The sequence below is a fragment of the Kalmanozyma brasiliensis genome, assembly GCF_000497045.1.
Source record: "Kalmanozyma brasiliensis GHG001 unplaced genomic scaffold PSEUBRA_SCAF4, whole genome shotgun sequence".
NCBI lineage: Eukaryota > Fungi > Basidiomycota > Ustilaginomycetes > Ustilaginales > Kalmanozyma > Kalmanozyma brasiliensis.
The window spans coordinates 944,960-962,351 of record NW_015961981.1 but is presented as its reverse complement, the minus strand read 5'-3'; the positions used below and the strand labels follow the sequence as shown (position 1 = coordinate 962,351).

General features: G+C 60.5%; 6 protein-coding genes across 6 annotated transcripts; 3 read left to right on the top strand and 3 right to left on the bottom strand.

Moving 5' to 3' along the window:
• Positions 1-210: 210 nt before the first annotated feature.
• PSEUBRA_005036 (RNA recognition motif domain protein) lies at positions 211-2,124 on the bottom strand (the record flags this gene model as incomplete). The annotated part of the gene is made up of 1 exon (XM_016438503.2): positions 211-2,124. One exon carries the CDS (start codon positions 2,122-2,124, stop codon positions 211-213), a length of 1,914 nt encoding a protein of 637 aa, XP_016290970.2.
• Positions 2,125-2,965: 841 nt separating this feature from the next.
• Positions 2,966-6,730, top strand: PSEUBRA_005035 (Armadillo-type fold; the record flags this gene model as incomplete). Its single annotated transcript, XM_059465443.1, has 1 exon — positions 2,966-6,730. One exon carries the CDS (start codon positions 2,966-2,968, stop codon positions 6,728-6,730), a length of 3,765 nt encoding a protein of 1,254 aa, XP_059320481.1.
• A 137-nt stretch (positions 6,731-6,867) lies between these two features.
• On the bottom strand, positions 6,868-8,709 carry PSEUBRA_005034 (RNA recognition motif domain protein; the record flags this gene model as incomplete). Its single annotated transcript, XM_016438494.1, has 4 exons — positions 6,868-7,602; positions 7,731-7,845; positions 7,938-8,103; positions 8,694-8,709. 4 exons carry the CDS (start codon positions 8,707-8,709, stop codon positions 6,868-6,870), a joined length of 1,032 nt encoding a protein of 343 aa, XP_016290968.1.
• A 705-nt stretch (positions 8,710-9,414) lies between these two features.
• PSEUBRA_005033 (RNA recognition motif domain protein) lies at positions 9,415-10,227 on the top strand (the record flags this gene model as incomplete). Its single annotated transcript, XM_016438514.1, has 1 exon — positions 9,415-10,227. The coding sequence occupies one exon, from the start codon at positions 9,415-9,417 to the stop codon at positions 10,225-10,227; it is 813 nt and encodes a 270-aa protein (XP_016290967.1).
• Positions 10,228-10,788: 561 nt separating this feature from the next.
• On the top strand, positions 10,789-12,219 carry PSEUBRA_005032 (SET domain protein; the record flags this gene model as incomplete). The annotated part of the gene is made up of 1 exon (XM_016438510.1): positions 10,789-12,219. The coding sequence occupies one exon, from the start codon at positions 10,789-10,791 to the stop codon at positions 12,217-12,219; it is 1,431 nt and encodes a 476-aa protein (XP_016290966.1).
• A 217-nt stretch (positions 12,220-12,436) lies between these two features.
• Positions 12,437-17,353, bottom strand: PSEUBRA_005031 (Stress response protein NST1; the record flags this gene model as incomplete). Its single annotated transcript, XM_016438487.2, has 1 exon — positions 12,437-17,353. One exon carries the CDS (start codon positions 17,351-17,353, stop codon positions 12,437-12,439), a length of 4,917 nt encoding a protein of 1,638 aa, XP_016290965.2.
• Between the last annotated feature and the right edge of the window lie 39 nt (positions 17,354-17,392).

Here is a 17,392-nt window from a genome sequence, read left to right as displayed (position 1 = left end):
TCAGCCCCTTTGCTGCAGTGAGCCCACCGATCGCCATGATACGCTCTACAATTCATCTCGCCAATCTAGGCCTGTTCGTCGCCGTCACAAGTGGAAGAGGAGACAAAGTGGGCTTGTCGACAACCCCACCTTCGCGCATCAAAGGTGGTCCGCAAAGCTGCTTTGATTCTCTGGTCTTACAAAAGGGAAAGACTACAACATGAGAAGCACTCAAGGACGGGGAGGGGGTCGATTCTGGAGCATGTTCAAGAGCTGGTGGACGGACTGTTGACCCTCGCCCTGGCCCGAGCCGGCGCCTGGGGGCGACTGGGGCTTGGGAGGCTGCATGGGTTTGGGCGCACCAGCGGCCGACTGGAGCAGGGCTGCGATGTTGGGAGGGAGTGCTGCTGCGCTAGCGTTGGCCGCAGGCGGGGAACGTGCCGGAGGGCTGGCGACGGAGGGAGCGGGAGGAGTCGAAGCTGCGGCTGCGGCGGGAGGTGGCTTGGAAGCGGCGCCGAGAGAGGCGAGCAGCTGCTGAACCTTCTGAGCTTGTTCAAGACGGTTTGCATCGCCCGCGTCGCCGCCGGGAGCAAGGGCGGAGGCTGCGTTTGAGGCTGCAGCAGAGCCGGAGCCTGCACGCCTGCCCCATCCATTGTCAACGGGAGGACCAGTCGAGGGAATGGGTGCACGACCGTATCCGAGGCTGGGAGGGGGGCCACCAGGAGGACCCGAGTTGTCGAAGCCGGGATAGTCGGCGGGCAACGGCGCGCGGTCGGAAGCACCAGGAGGAGGGCGAGGTCGGCCCCAACCACCATCTTGACCGCCAGGCGGACCAGCTTGGAAACCAGGACCACCAGCGCCTTGCGCTGGAATCTTGGCCCACTCCATGTCCTCGTCCGTGACAACGTCCCAAGCGAACTTGAGATCCCACTGGCCATCGAGGTACGACTGGCCATTGAGTCGGTCGTGCGCAAGCTGGCAAGCACGGCTGTCAAAGTACTCGACAAAGCGGCTGTTCTTCTGTCCGGGGTAGTCGCGGATCTTCTTGACGTCGCCAAACTCGGAGAACACTTTGCGGACGCCTTCGTCGTCGATGTCTTGCTGAGCACCCTTAAGCACACTGAACAAGGTGCCCTGGTTCTTGTCACGATCGCAACGTTGAGCTTTGTCCTCCTCGCGGGGAAGAGAGTAGTGAATGTTGACGGGACGGCCACCAAAGAGAGCACCCTTCATAGCCAGCATGGCGTCCCGCGCGGATCGGAGATCGTAGTAAGTGATGAAAGCGATACCACGCTTGTTGACCATATCGAAGAAGGTCTTGATCTGACCAAACTGTTCGAACTGCTGCTTGACGAACTTAGCGTCGGTCTCGAACTGGATGCTTCGGACGAAGAGGGTACGGCAGGGCTTTTCGTCGTCATCGAAGCCTCTTCCGCCACCGCCGAAGCCTCCTCTTCCACCGCGTCCACCGCCACGTCCTCCTCGGCCACCGCGACCGCCTCTGAAGCCATCGTCAAAGGGAGGACGCGGTCGGCCGAAAGACCCTTGTGGTGGGCCGCCCGCACCGAAACCCCTCCCACCGTAGCCTTGATCCCCGAAGCCGCCTGATGGTGGACCGGAAGGAGGACCACCAGCGTTGTAGTCTTGCGAGTATCCAGGAGCTTGGTGAGGTGGTTGTCCGTATGGAGCAGGAGGTGCCGAGGACTGGTCGTAGGACTTGGGTGGTGGTGCGTTGTAAGGTGCGTTCTCAAACGAGCCAGGAGTGTATCCGTAGGCTGGAGCGCCACTCATGTTTTGACCTGGAGGAGGAGGAGGCGGACGAGAGCCTGGAGGACCGCCTCGGGCGCTCATGCCCCCTCTAGGAGGACCACCGCCACCCATCGGCATCGGGTAGTGGCGATCTGGCCCACCAGAGAATTCATTGGTTCCGCTGTAGGCATTTTGAGATGGATAAGGAGCGGAAGGGTCGTTCATGCCGGGTCCGCCAGGATTGTAGGCGGATTGAGCGGATGGATAGCCGGAAGAGGGAGGAGGACTCATGCCGCCGGAGTGAGGAGGGCGGCCGCGCATGGGAGGGTTGCCTCCGCCGCGACCACCGCGGCCTGGCCTCTCATCGTAGCCACCGTAGGGATGATGGCGGCTCATGATTCAAATCAAGAGATTCGCTGGAAAAGATCGAGTCGTTGTTCTGGTCCGAGGTTCAGTGCGGGAAGCGAAACTTGCGAAGTGGGCAATCGAGTCGAAGCTTCAGAGAGGCAAATGCGGCTCAAAGGCTCAAAGACTCGCTCGACGAAGCAAGAGTGCGGAAACGAGGTCTTCTCAAAAGAACTGACAGCGTTTCAAGAGAGGTCGATGAGGGCGTGAGAGCGACGGTCGCACGTGCGGATGAGCTCGGAATCTTGAAAGGAGAAGTGCCGTCGGACTCAGAGGCCAAATGGTCGCTCAGTCTTGGCTGCAGAAGTCACTGAGATCGAATGTCGAGAGCGGGAACGAGTGAGGTGGAAAGATGGATGCGATTGCACGTGGTTCCGATGAAGTAGAAAGAGAGGAAGTGGGAATCACGGTTGAAGGGTTGTAATGGTGATGGTGGAAAGTGGTGAAGAGGGAGACTTAATGTTGGCGCCTTCATTTCGTCGCGGGCGGCGACGAGAAGCGGAGATTTTTCTCTCGCCAGAATTGCGGATATCGGGCTCAGTTGGGTGCTCTCAGAAGAAGTTGTCATGGGCCGGCTTGAACGCCGCAAAGCCTTGGATGCAGTTGGACAAGCCGACTTCACTTCTCGTTCATCACATCTGCTACCATCACATCCGACGCCAGAGTACTCGAAGAAGTGGCTGTGACAACACGGAAAGGAGTAGAAGGGATTGTTCGGACAAGACCGTCGTCAAGCCGCACCTGTCCACAGCCCCATCAACCGAGGTTTCGACAGTCACATCCGTCCAATAGTCGGACCAGCCGATGCGGGTCATCGGATCAGACTGTCATCATGTCGCTCGTCACGGCTAGTCCGCACTTGCAAGAGGCGCTCGCTTCGATACATCAAGCTTCTGCCGAATTCACCAATCCTGATCCGCAGCTCAGAGCCAAAGGCGAGGCCACCTTTCTCGCCCTCCGACAGTCCGAAGGCGCTCTCGACTATGCCGCTTTTGCTCTGGAACATTCCCACGATCCACTCGTGCTCTTCCAGTCATTCAACGCTGTGCTGTTCGTTCTGCCTTCATTAGCAGCTCAGCAGCCGAGCCAGGGTGTCGCTTCCCTCTCCCTTTTGCGGGACTTCCTTCTGCACTTCTGCGTCTCACGGAGCGAGCAGTCCAGCCGATCAGCCGACGCAGCCGCTTCTTGGCCTCAGTACCTTCGCTCGCGTGCCTATCAGACAGCGATAGCAGTCGAAAAGCGTCTCCTCGGCCTCGAGCTGGCTCAGCATGTCGGGCAGCCCTCCGGCGCCAACTCGGGTCTCGACACTGTCATTCAAGCCCACGTCGGCCTCCTCAATACTCAGCTTTCCAGTCTGCTATCGCTTCCATCGCCATGGCCTGTCGATGCGGCTGAGTCGGCCACCGCGCTAGCCCGCATCGTGACGGGTCTCGGTCTCGTGCGTGCCGTGGTCGATGAGTTCATTTTGACTAGCGCCAACGACGTCTTCGATTCCTGCTCTTCAGATCGAGGTCGATCTCAGTCTGCTCAGTCCACATCCAAGCCTGTTGTCCCTGGATCCGCAGTCGGTCTCAATCTTCTTCAGCATCGCCAGTGCAAAGCGCTCATCCAGAATCACGTCCTTGCTGGTCTCATGACAGCCGTCTTCCAACTGCTCTACAACACCATCTCGGACGACAACGCTTCTTCGAGTGCCGACTCGTGGCGCCACACCCTTTTCTTCCAGGCCGTCTCGGCCACCGAAAAGCTCTTGGGATGGACGTTCACCCGTTTCGACCCGTTCAGCTCCAACGCGTGGCAACAGCAGTCGCGATCACAAAACGAGGACTCCGTCCTGGCCACAGGTGTCGATGAAGACGACGAGCCAAGCGCGGCTTCAACATCCTCGAGCGGCAAGAAGACGCTCTCTCCGCAGCATGTGCCTGATGCATTCATACCGGTCCTGCTGTCAGATGATGTCGTCTCGCTCCTCAGCACAGCATATCGATTCGGCTTGCGGCTGCAAGCCACAGCTTCGGCTAGCCGAGACATCTCGTTCTCGGTGCATCGTCTTCGACAGTGCATCTTGTCAACCTGCAGCTTCACTCCGCAGGCACAGAAGCCGCAGCATGTACCTGTGCTGGTATCGCGAACAAAGCATCTTTGCGCAACGCTTCAGTCCTTAGTGGACGAAGAATGCGCTTCCTCCTCCAGCATTCTTTCGGCTCGCGGAAATTCGATGCTCTTCCTCGCTCAGGCATTCCAGATCATCGTTTCGGTCGTGCCATTGCAAATCCTGGCATCATCCCTTCAGTCCGGTGACCACAGCGCTCAGGGAAGCTTTGCATTCATCTCGTCCCTTTCTTCGCTCGGCAAGCACATCTTCGGTCTTGCTTTTCATCGACCCAAGGACACGGATGAAGAAGACGATCTCGCCGTCCTCACCGAGGACACCGTCGACGTCCTCCTGGCTTGCTGGCAAGCTCTCGTCTCTTCCCTCCGACAGCAGGATACCGCTCATACCCAAGATACCCATATCCGGGTCTTTGCCCAAACGATCCACGGCAGCATTCGCGACCAGGTGTTTGCACCCTACGTCACGGGCCGACTCGAAGCAGCATCCATCGTCAGCGGCGAAGACGACATGTCCGAGGTCGAAGAGGTAGCCGCCAAGGACAGGGACACCTACTCGGATCAACTCATCACCATCGCCAACCTCGCACGCACCTCGGCCGCCGACAACCTCCGTGCGCTGGCACAGCTCGCTCAGCCTCTGTGTGACAAGCTTACCGCCAAATCGCAGCGCCAGGCCAGCTTCACCGATGTCGAGATGGGTCAGACATGGGAGCAGATTCACTGGCTCATCTTGATAGCTGGACATGTGCTCGCTGACGATGCACAGGGCGAGACGCCCGAAATACCCAGCGAGATTGCGTCCAGCGGCGAACCAGAGGATCCGGCAGTGGCACTCATCATGCAACTCGGTATGCAGCTTCTTCAGCACCTGTCCGCCTTTGGCCCTGCCTCGGTAGAAGCCACCAGTCCGCAGGTCACCGAGACGCTCCTGTGGTTTACGGGCCGCTGGACGTCCTCGTACCTTCTCATTGACGAGCGATCCGGTTTCGCCACCAACGCCGCCATCCAGCGCGCCTTTGGCGACCAAGCCGGTCGACAGGTCCTCACGTTCCTCCTGCAGCGCCTCTCTGAGAACCTCCAGCTGTGGATGTCCGACTCGGACGTGCTCCAGCAGCTCGCCCAGGTCCTCTCGGCATTCACCCGCTCGAGCGGCATCATGATCCATCTCCTCCAGCTGCCCCAAATGGAGCAGCTCGTGTCCGGCATCGTGTCTGGTCTCGACCATCTGCCCGCCAACACGCACGGCGCGCTCATTGCCTCGGTCGTCAGCTGCATCTACTCTGGCGCCACCCACTCCGACGCTCCCACCGAACGATCCGCCGAGTTCTACTTCAAACAGATTACCGCCTCGATCGAAACGCGGTTCGGGACCCTACTCTCGCGCGCCGACTTTTCCTCGATCTCGCAGCGCTCCGATGTGATCTCGGCGGTGCAGACGTCGCTCGACATGCTCGAAGGGCTAGCTACATCCATTCAGCCCAACTCGGCCGAGATCGTGTACAACTTCATCGCCAAGTTTTTCCCTGCCTTTTCGCAGCTGGTCTCGGTGTACGATACGCGACCGGAGATGGGCGTGTCGGTTCTGCGTGTGCTGCACACGCTCGCACTGTCGTTGGAGCTCGACTTTGGCGCGGAACCGTTCGTCGTCATGGGTCTCAACACGGCTGTTTGGTCGCTGATGGAGGCCTTGCAGGGGTTAGGGAAGAAGAAGACGCATCTGCTGCTTGTGTCGGAATCGGGCTCGCCGTTGGACGACGACGTGCCGTACGAAGGGCTATGTTTGCTCGTGGAGCTGCTGGTGGAGCTCTCCGGGTCTGCACGGGCAGGCGTCGACGATGGCGGATCGGATCAGGAGCCGACGCTGCAACCTTCCAAATCGTCCGACGTGTGCTTGGTGGGGTTCGAACACGTACTCTCGCTGCTGAGCGCTGAACCGCTCAACGTGCCGAGGTTGAGGAAAGGCGTGGGGCGACTCACCTCATCCGTCTTCGCGCTGTTCAGCGGTCGCCTCATCCTTCTCTCCAGCACCAACCCGGCCTTGCTCAACAAAGCAGTAGAAGCGCTATCGTTGTGCATCCGAATGGACGACAACGAGACCGCGCAGCTGGGGCTCGAGTCCATTGTCGCACTGTGCAAGGTGGTCACCCATCACTTTACACCACCGCCGCCACAGCTGGTGGGGGCGCTCCATGGGGTGCTGGCAGCAGTGCTGCGACTCGTCTTGGCGGAACCGCTGGACAGTAGCCTGTTCTGGACATGCCTCTTCGCCCTGTCGAGCCTGATCAAAGTGTCGCGTGGAACGGAGCTGGGTCAGGCGCTCAGCAAGGCAGGCGAGGGCGTGGAGAACAGGCAAGCTTTCGACCAAGCAGCGAGGGAGCTCGTCGAGTCCGCGCTGAGCGACAGAGGTCAGAACGACGCCGACTGGATTCACGATAGCAAAATCAAGCTGCCCCGATGGAGAGGTCTGATTCGTATCCGGTAGAGCATCTCTCCATCACCAATCTGATAGACCCTTCACATCATCACTCGCGTCTTTCGCATGAGCAGCATTCTTATTGTAACATGATTTTGAGACATTTTGGTGCTTCTGTACAAACTTTCAACGGCCGGCACCGGCGCTCAGTAGCGACGCGGAGGCGGGCCGGCGTCATCGTACCTGGGACGGGGAGGGCCGTCGTACCTGGGACCACCGGCGCGCGGCGGGGGAGGGGGCAGGTCGTCGTACCTACCACCGCGCCCGCCAGGCGGAGACATATCACGGTACCCGCGGGGTGGGGGGTAGTCGCCAGGAGGGCCGCGTGGGGGGAAGTCGCCACGAGGAGGGTAGTCCATTCCAGGGCCGCCGCGGGGAGGGGGAGGCAGGTAGTCGCGGTCGCGAGGCGGGTAGTCGCGCATAGCGGGCGGGCCTCGACCGTAGCGGTCGTAGGGATCACCGCGCATGGGTGGAGGCGAGAAAGGGCGGCCACCGGGAGGAGGGCCGTAGCGGTCGTACGGGTCTCGGGGAGGGTAAGCGGGTGGGTAGCCACCGCCGCGAGGAGGAGGGCCGCCGTAGCGGTCGTCGCCATAGCCGCCGCGAGGGGGACCACGACCGTAGCCTCCACGACCACCGCCGTAGCCACCACCAGGAGGACCGCCCTCACGTCCCGCCTTGGGAGGTCCGTAGTAGCGACCAGGGGTGGGAGTGCGCGCTCGTCCACGACGGGCTTTTTCGACGGTAAGCTTGCGGCCGAGGAACTCGGTGCCGTGCATCGCAGTGATGGCCGCCTCGGCGTCCTCGGCCTTTTCGTAGGTGACGAACGCAAAGCCTCTTGGCTCGCGGCTGTGAGGGTCGTACATGACTTGGGCTTTCTGAATCTGTTGCGAGTGAAGAAGGGGCGATTGAAAGAAGAATAGGTGAGTCCATTGTCGATGAGGGGTGCTGAGGGCTCCATTGTCGATGAGGGGTGCTGAGGGCTAATATGTTCGAAAGGTCAGAAACATACTGCTCCATATTTGCCGAAAGCTTCCTCAAGGTCTCGGTCAGTGGCGCGGTTGCTCAGACCAGAGACGTGAAGGTTGTTACCGGGGTTGTTGTCACCACCGTCGCGGCGATCAGCACTGTCGAGCGCCAATCAATTTCACAAGAACGGGATGAAAGCGTAAGCAGGCGTGTCTTAGATGTGACTGCATGACAGGGGATGGTGACGTACCGTCCACGGTCATCCTCGCCGGTGCGCATGGGAGAGCGAGATCGCTCGCGCTCGCGGCGAGGAGGGGTCGCAGCGCCCCTAGGCGAGGGGCTTCGGCCGCCATTCCACTGGGCGTTGTCGGTCTCACGAGCGGCGTCGCGGGCGGCGTCGCCGTTCCATTGCTGAGCTGTTGGGTCGGAGGCGGCAGATAGTGTGGCGGAGGCGAGTCAGTCGTCAGGGTCGTAAGTAGCAGTGGTGAGTCGAGATGACGGTGTGAAGCGGGAAATGATTCGGAGGATGGTGGGAGGGGCGGCGGACGGGAAGCAGAGGATATCCCGTATCGCAACGAGGCGATGGAGAAGCGTCGGTCCATCCGAAGGGCCGCACGGTGCAAGCAGAACAGCACAAGGCAATGAGCCATGACGAAGAAGGTGAAAGCGTGGCAATGCCGAAAAGAGCAGCAGGCATCGATCACGTATCAGGCCGACGTCGAAGCGGAAGCTGAATCACGGTCATCATGTCTACGCCGCCAAGGGTGTCGCAGCAGTAAGGCAGTGCGGAATGACCGCGTTGCTTTGCGGGATCACCAAACATGCTGGAAACGTTAGAGCAAGGAGCGAAGTGGAGTGAGGACTGCCAGGCTGAGCAGTGCAGAGGCCAGTGTGACAAGTAGAGTGATCAAGACATGATGGAGAGGACTCTGTCACGCTGGATACGGAGAAGCCGAGGGTGATGGAACGCGGGCGGGAAACAGAGTGACTTTGTCGAAGCACGTACCATCGGTGTCGGCCATGTTGGGCTGTGATTGTAGGGTGGGTGAGTTGCGCCGAGACTGTGATGATCGGACGGAGGTTCCGAGTCTACTTGAGGCTGAGGTGGCTGTGATGATAGATCGGCCTGGACACTGAGCTGAAGTGATCAGTGAGGGGCTGAATGGTTGTGGTGATGCGGAAAGGAAATGTTCTCGTCCAGAGCGGGTGGAGTTTGCGCAGCGAGGAGAGCGCGATCTTCGGACAGCTCGAAAAAGTATGACCTGTTAGAGTAGAGATCGAAGGCGAAGCTCTCGTGAGCACGTCTCGCTGCGTTAAAGTGCGGAAGTCGATCACGCGTAGACAGCTCAGGAGCCCGTGCCACACAGCTTTGACTTCGCTGCCAAAAAGCTTCCAGCCGGTTCTGATCCGCAGTCTCAATAAAATGTTCGAAACAACGTGAAATCGATGGGCAAGTTGTGTATTGATTGACACTCTCTTTCCTCCGCTGTGGAGAAATCTTCTGAAACGCGACAAAATTGTTTAGCTGCTGCAGAGAGCAAGTCGGCTCAGCCTTGCATCTTGCCCTCCATCCATCATCTCCTTGACCTCACCTCGCTTGCCAATCGACGGATCTCGAACGGTTCCCTCACTGGCATCATTGTATCCGTCCATTCGCCGGCTGTGCACTCCTTGCATTACATCGAACACCCGACAACCCTACCCGACCGACTTCTAGTATCAACATCATGTCCGGACGAGGCTACGATCGAGGCTACGACGACCGTGACGACCGCGGACCTCGCGGCGGCGGAGGCCGCGGCGGTCGTGGTGGTGGACGAGACCGTGCTCCTCCCACCACGCTCTTCGTCGCCGGCTTCCCACCCAACATGCGCGCCAAGGACCTCGCCTACGAGTTCGAGCGCATGGGTCCCTTGATCCGCTGCGACATCCCCGCACTCAAATCTGCCACTGCTACCCCCTACGCCTTCATCGAGTACGAGGACCCGCGCGATGCCGATGCCGCTTTCCGCGAAATGCACGGGATGCGATTCGGCAGGAACGAGATCTCGATTCAGTTTGCCAAGAACGCTCCCTCGTCCAGCTGGAGGTTTGACGGTCCTTCGCGAGGCCCGCCTCCCCCGCCTGCGTACGGTGGTGGTCGTGGCGGTGGTCGCGAAGACCGTCCTCGTCCGGATATCCCGCCCCCGCCTCAGAGGCCCCAGCTGTCCAAGGAGGAAGAGGAGGAGGCCGACCGCGCAGCTGAGGAGCGTGCCCGCAAGCGTGCCGCCGCCCGCCGCGAGCGCTCTCCCGAGCCTCGCAGGGACGACGACGCCGACTACCCCGAAGAGCGAAGAGGTGGCGACTCGCGCCGCCGTGATGACGACGACGAGCGTCGCGAGAACGGTGACAGTGCGGCTGCCAACGGCAACGGCAACGGCGCCGAGGATGCGCAGCCCAAAGATGACGGCGCCAACGACGCTTCCGAAGCTGCTGCTGCTGCTGACGCCAAGGACGGCGAGGCCGACCCTGCGGCTGGCTGGGTAAGCAAGGACGAGTGAAGAGCTGCTCTCTCATCAAGTTCTGGAGACTAACGCAAGATCCCGCCCCTTCTCTGCTCTGCTTTCCGCACGACCTTGGAATCTCCAAACTTTGTTTTGACCCGCTTTCGTTGTTGCAGGCGTGAACTCGTTCAGACGACCTTAATCGCCTAGTTCAGCACGATCCTGCAGATACGTGCCATCCCATCGCCAAACTAGCGACCTCGATGGCTTTCTTCCTCCCCTCAAAATATGTCCATATCGTCCCAACCTGTGTAGTAGTATTTCAAAGCGTTCTAGAATCGTCTCGCTACGTTCGTCTGGAGTGCGCAGCTGTGTGATCGCTGTCTGCGTGGTCTCGTCCTTCTCCTCGCGTATGGCTGCCTCTTCGGCGGCCGAATGACCCGCTTCCCATCCTAACCCCTGACTTTGATTGAGTGCGGTCACAGCGATGATAGAAGTCGCGGATCACGGAACTCACCCGTCCAAAAAAAGTTCTCTCGAGAGAAAAAAAGGTCCCCACTTCACACGACACCTCCTCCTGTCCTCTACAGCATCCCACCACCCCAGATCTTGTCAAGCATGGTGGTGCCTTCCGAGACGCAGATCGTCGAGTCAACGCGGTCGCACCAGCCTATCGACCCGTCCGACCTTCCCCGCCTACTATCGACGCTAGAACTCGAGAATGACTGGTCGGAGCTCTCGCTCAAACGCTTCACCAGCATCCTCTCCAAGCACGCCCTCATCCCCGCACCTTCCGCCTCAACACCTTCCGCCTCTGACGCCACCCCTTCCGGAAGCACGCCGAAAAAGGGAGGAAAGAAGAAAAAACCCACCCCGGGCATCCCGAAATCGTACATCGACCCGCGCATATCCTTCCCTGCGGGAGTCAACGGGGTATACTTTGACAACGTCAAAGGCAAAGGACTTGTTTCCACCCGTTCCTTCTCCCCTGACACACTCGTATTCGACGAAGCCGCATACATTGCCACGCCACCACCGGAGGCGCTGGGGCAGGTAGAAAGCGGCGAGCTGTGCGGGGAGTGTTTTCTGCCCATTTCATCCGCACCCGTGGCGCTGGCGATCAAGAGTTGCACCCGATGCAAGTACAGGTTCTGCGGAACCAAGTGCTGGCGTGGGGCGATGAAGCATCATGCCCTGCTGTGCGTAGGGTCTAGTGAGGGGGCGAAAGAGCTGATGGCGCTGGTGAGGGAGGCCGAGTGGCAGAGTTTGCATTGTGTCGCTCGCTCCCTCGCCAGGCTCATCTCCACCCTTAACCCCCGCACAGCGTTGAAGCAGGATGAGGAGGAGGAGGAGAGCTTCGAAGAGGTGTACAGCAGACTGTCGTCGTTTGCTACCGTGTCGGAGTTGGAGCGTCGAACGCGCAATCCGGGGTGGGCGACCGAACGCACGTCGTTCGAACCGTTGCTCACCCGAGCGCACACCGCCCTACGTGCCGCACTCGACCCGTTTCACCCCTCACCCTCCTCCTCCCTGCCCAAGGCGGACATCATATCTTCAGCGCAGAAGGGCCTGCTCAAAGATCTTTTCGACTACCCCTCCGTGCTCAAGCAGATCGGACGGGCCAACATTAATATGGAGAAGTTCGGCGGGCTTTACTCGGTCCACTCGTTCCTAAACCACTCCTGCTCGCCCAACGTAGCGATCAAGCACGTCCCGCAGCGCGGCATAAGTGCCAGCATGCACATTGCCGCTGTCGCCCTTCGCCCCATCCCCGCCGGCGAAGAGTTGCTCATCAGCTACGTCGATCCGAGCACCACTCTGGGTCGACGCCAACTCCTCTTGTATCGGGACTACTGTTTTGGTCCCTGCACGTGCGATCGGTGCACAACTGAACTCGGACAGCTAGGTCTGACGTATGACCCCGCCAAGATGGGCGTCAAGGCTTTCCTCGATGCCGTGGCCAAAAAGACCGGCGAGACCGACGGCAAGGAGGTCAAAAAGGCGGATGCCAGTTTGGAGGAGGAACTTAGGGCCAGTTTGGGATTCTAATAGAACCCCTTCTGCTTGGTGCTTCATTCTGGCAATATCAAAAGTGACACTCATTAACAACACCAAGAGATGCGAAGCGACTGTGAACAGTCCGACAAGTGATGAAAGAGCTGCGAGTCAATCGAAGGAAAGAGCTCACACAAAGGAAGCATTCACAAGCGAAAGCGAAACGACAACTTTTCTCTTCGATTCGAACGTCAAAGAATACAAGCCAGCTCTACTCATGACCACCACTGACATGTCGACTGCCCGGCGAGGTGGAGGACAAGGCACTTCCGATCGCTCCCGGATGGAGCGAGTTGCTTCCCGGAGCGCCGAAGAGGTTCCTCGATCCACTGCCCGGAGCACCCAGATTGAACGGGTTTAGGTTGCCGTTGCCTGCGCCGTGCAGGTGGTTCTGGTGGAAAGCGTGTGCCTGTGCAGGTGCGCCTAGGCCAGCCGAGGCGGCGCCGCCGGGCTGTTCGAACGCGTAGCGAGCGCGGTTCCACGAGTTCGTATCGATGCGAGCCCACGGATCCGACGGTGCGCCGTTGGACATGCCCGAAGAACCAGCACCGAGACTGGGAGTACCGGTGGTCTGGTTCAGACCAAAGTTGGCCGACGCGAGACTCGACCCGATTGAGCCAGGTGCAGCAGATCCACCACTGAATCCGGGCGACAAAGGTCCAGGCGCGTTCTGACCTGCACCCGAGAACGAGCTCCAAGGTGAAGAAGCGCTCACACCAAAGCCTCCACCAACAGCGCCGGCACCGCTCATTCCACCGCCGCCAAAGAACGATCCAGCCCCACCACCGATGCTGCTTCCAGTGGCGCCACCGCCGATGGGAATGGTGTGGCTCACCCTGCGAGGCTTGGGGTCGATAATGTCGTCGTCACCTCCCAGAGCGGAACTGCCAAGGATGCCTTCAGGCAGTCGAGGGCTTGTGGCGCTCGATCCGCCCGCACTGTTGGCATGTCGGCCGTTGCCGATGGCGCCCGTGTGGTCCTCGTGCACGTGCTGCTGAATCGTGTCCATGGCCTTGGGTCGGCCTATGGGGCCAATCGGAGCCGGGGCAGCGCTTCGGTAGGCGGGCATGCGCTGCGAGAGCGACGAGCCGGGTCGGATGCCGGCAAACGACATGGGATCGGAATCCGCGAAAGAGGCGGTACGGCTGCGCATGGGATCGACAGCGTTGCCTCCTGCACTCATAGGAGAGAAGGGCGTCTGTGTCGGACTTTGCACGTTGCCGCCCAAGCCGCTGTGGGCGAGACCGTGCAGAACTGAAGCGTTGGTTTCCATGCCAGGCATAGTAGGCACCTTGCTGCCACCGATCGAGTTCATTCCTGGAGGTGCGTTCAGAGTGAGCGAAGCCAGGTTGTTCGTCATGCCACCGATGCCGGGAGGACCGCCAAGACTGGGCGACTGCAGGCTAGAGGTCAAAGCGCCGTTGCTGCTGAAGACACCGCCAGCCGGCATTCCGTTGGGAAGAGGGGGCGATCGAAGACCCTCGAGACCGGGCTGTTGGCCGTAGGAAGGCGGAACCGAATTGAAACCTGCCGGAATGGACTGCTTGTCTTGTGCCTGCGAAAACGGTTGAGAAGGCTTGGGCGAGATGCTGGAACCGGGTGCCTTCGAGGTGGCGATCGGCACATTGGCTGCTGGAGTCGGTGCGATCGAGCCGAATCCGAGAGAAGGCTGAACGGTCGAAGCGGAGCCACCGCCGACAACATTGACAGGAGGCCTGGGCAGGCCAGCATTGGCAGCGACTGACGCTGAAGAGCTCTGCGAAGAGGCACCAGAAGGCGTCAAGACGGCAGTGGTCGGGCGAGGAGGCAAGCCTTGGGGAGGAGCTGGCAGCGACGAACCCGCGACAGACGATGCAGCAGCAGCAACGCCGGAGGATGCGCCGGCCAGGCCTGGAGCAGCCTTCGAGCCGATGGTGGCCCTCTGGGAGCCACGAGCCTGAACCTGTTCCGATGCAACGGCGGGGGACCCAGGGATCGAGCCGGTCTTGGCACCACGAGCAGGCGTGCCCGGAGCAGACTTGTTGAGGCTGGACCTGGACCCGGTCGAGGGCGAGCTGGGAACAGCAGCAGGAGCACCAGACGACCCGCGAGCCTGCGAAGCGGCAGCAGCAGCTGCTGCCGCCTGCTTGGACTCGCGTTGAGCCTGGGCACGAGCCTCCTTCTCCTTCTTGGCAGCCTCGACCTTGCGTTCCTGCTCCTCCTTAGCCTTGAGCTCCTTCTCGGCCTTCTCGCGCTGAACACGTTGCTGCTCTTCTTTCGCCTTGCGTTGCGCCTCTTCACGGTCGCGCTTCGCCTTCTCCTGAGCCTCGCGTTCGAGTCGGGCCTTGTCCTCCTTCTCGCGGCGCTTGCGTTCCACTTCAAGCTGACGGTCACGCTCTTCGGCTTGACGTCGGCGACGCTCCTCCTCCTTCTTGGCCTTCTCGTCCTCTTTGGCCTTGCGCTCAGCTTCCCTCTTGAGACGGATCTCCTCCTGCTTCTTGAGCTCGGCATCGCGTTGAGCCTGCTGCTGTGCACGCAATTCGGCGTCCGCGGCAGCTTTCTCCTGATCCTTTCGCATCTGGGCTGCCTCCTTGGCTTCTCGCTGTGCCTTCTTCTTGTCCTTCTTCTTCTGCGACTCCTTGACGCGACGAGCCTCGCGGGCCTTTTCGTTGTCGTCTTCCTCTTCGAGCTCGCGGAGCAACTGTAGCTGACGTTCCTGAGCGACGCGCTCTCGGTAGGCGGCAAGCACGCGCTGCTCAAACATTCGCGCGGCAAAGATCTGGAACATCTTGCGGCCTTCCTCCATGCGCTGCTCTTCGGTGAGGATGTCGTCTTCCTCGTCATCCTCCTCTTCGTCCGCGTCGTCGTCGTCCTCAGGATCATCGGCGCCGTCGACGTCTTCCTCGTCTTCGCTGGCAGCGAGCTCGGCGTTGGTGAGCTCCTCGCGGTGCATCCTTCGCTCTGCAAGCTGTTCCATCATTTCGAGGAATTTGCGGCCGTCGTTCTTGAGCATGTCGTCGGCGACGGTAAGGATGCCGCCCTTGACGGTCAGACTGCTACCCAGGCCGAAGAGGTCGTTGGAATCGTTGGTGCCGCGGCGACGCGAAGAAGGAACAGGGTTGCGCTTGTCGTAGTCGTCGCGAGCTCGCTCCTTTTCGAGCTCAATGTCGTCGTCCTCCTCTTCGTCTTCGTATTCGGCATCGTCATCCTCGTCATCGTATTCGCCATCATCGTCGAGATCGTCGTCATCGTAGCCATCGGATGACTCGGGTTGCAGCGGTGCCTTGCGTCCGTGCGGCGGAGGAGGGTGCTGAGGGTGCCTGACATCGCGACCGCCGTGGGCTGCTCGGTTGCGAGACAAGGGGTCGCCGCCGATCACAGCGCCAGAGGCGTCGAGCGCGACACTGCCTGGGAACGGTCCTGGACCTGGCGGGGGAGGAATGGTCCCGCCGCTGCTGGCCCATCGCTGTTGATGGTTGGCATACTCTTCTAGCTCGTCGTAGTAGGCGTCGTAGAGGACCTCAAGCTCCTCTTCGATGGCGGAGCGCTTCCGACCGCAAACGGCACAGCTGCACAGGAACTTTTGCTGCTCCTTCATCTTTCTGAGGACGGTCTCCTTTTCGACTTGAACGAGCTTCTGCCTGTCCTTCATCGAAAGACCGAGCCAGAACTCCTTGATCCGTTCCCGCTCCTCCGCCGAGCTGGTGGACCAGATCTTGGCGCTGTTGGCCGCAGGATTGGCCACGGGTTGCTGACCGTGCGTCGAAGACGAAACAGAGCGCTTGCCCGAGTTGGAAGAAGGCGGAACACCATTTGCTGGCCTAGCTGGCGTCTTTCCAGTCGAGTTAAAGGTCATGGGCTGCTTGCCAGCCGCCCTCGAGCTAGGAGGCGGCGGGTTGGAGTTGCGAGCCACGGAAGAGACATTCGTGGAAGGAGGAGGGTGGCTGGGTACCGGCTTCGGAGGAGGTGGCACCTCGACCTCGATCTCGTGTGCCTCGTCGTCGCCGTGCCCGGCACCCGCCCCTGCTCCGCCTTTCTTCTTCTTCTTTTTCTTCTTGTTCTTGCTCGCCGATCGCAGTGCATCTGGGTGCGCGGCCATGCCGTTGGGGCCGTGTACGTGGTCGGTGCCATCCTGCATCCAGACGCGCTCGCGAGCACGAAGAAGGCCACCCTGCGCGTCCAGCACATCGTCGTCCTCGTCGAGTTCACCGTCGTCGTAGTACTGCGCATCGTCCACTCCGTCGTCGTCGAATCGGTCGATTTCGTCGTCAAAGTTGTCGTAGAGCACAACGGGAGGCGGCAGAGGCTCGACTGGAGGCTGCGTCGGAGGCGGGTTGGGACTGGACGAGTACTGAGCGTACGCACCGTTGGCGTTGGCAGCATGCACGTTGTTGACAGCGTTAGGATGAGGGTGGAGAGGCAATGCCTGGTCGGGTTGCAGAGCCAAGTCGGCAAAGATGGAGGCGTCGAAAGGGAGTGGTGGATAAGGGTGAGTGCCCGGTGGAAACTGCTGGAGGTGGCGTTGAGATGCGTGCGCTGCCTGTGCCAGCTGCTGAGCGACGGCGATCATGGCCTGCGTCGAGGCGTGTCGATTGGCTGGATCCTGAGCGTTCTCGTTAAGCGCCGCCTGCGCTGCTGGAGGGAATTGACCAAGAGGAAGGGCATTACGGATGAAGGTGCGCAGATGGGCTGGCAGCGATGTCCAATAGGCATCGTCGTCCGGTATACCTTGCGCATCGCCTTCGATCCTTCGGTACAACTCGCTTGCGGCCGCCAAGAGCTGGGCCTGGGCCCGTGCCCTCGCCGCCAGCGATGCAGGCGAACGTGGTCGCTGACCCAGGGCAGCAGCAGATTGCAGGTCGTACTCGTGGTCGTCGATAAAGTCGGCATCCCTGGCTTTGGACTTGGACTTTTTCTTCTTCTTTTTGGCGGAAGAGAGCGCGGCACTGTCTCCGTCGTGATTCGAGACGGGCGAAGCAGATCGAGGTGGCGTGGATGCGCCAGCCACGGGGGCTTTGCTTTGCGGCATGGTAGGTGGTGGTGTAGATTGAAGTGGCTGCGTTTGCTGCGCAGTGGCGGCCAGCTTGGGTGGAGGCACGGCTGCGCCGCGCGCTGCTGGCGTGGAGCGAGGCAGCTTCGACTTGGCCATTTTGACTCCTGAACAGACCTGTTGCGAGGTCAGCTAGGA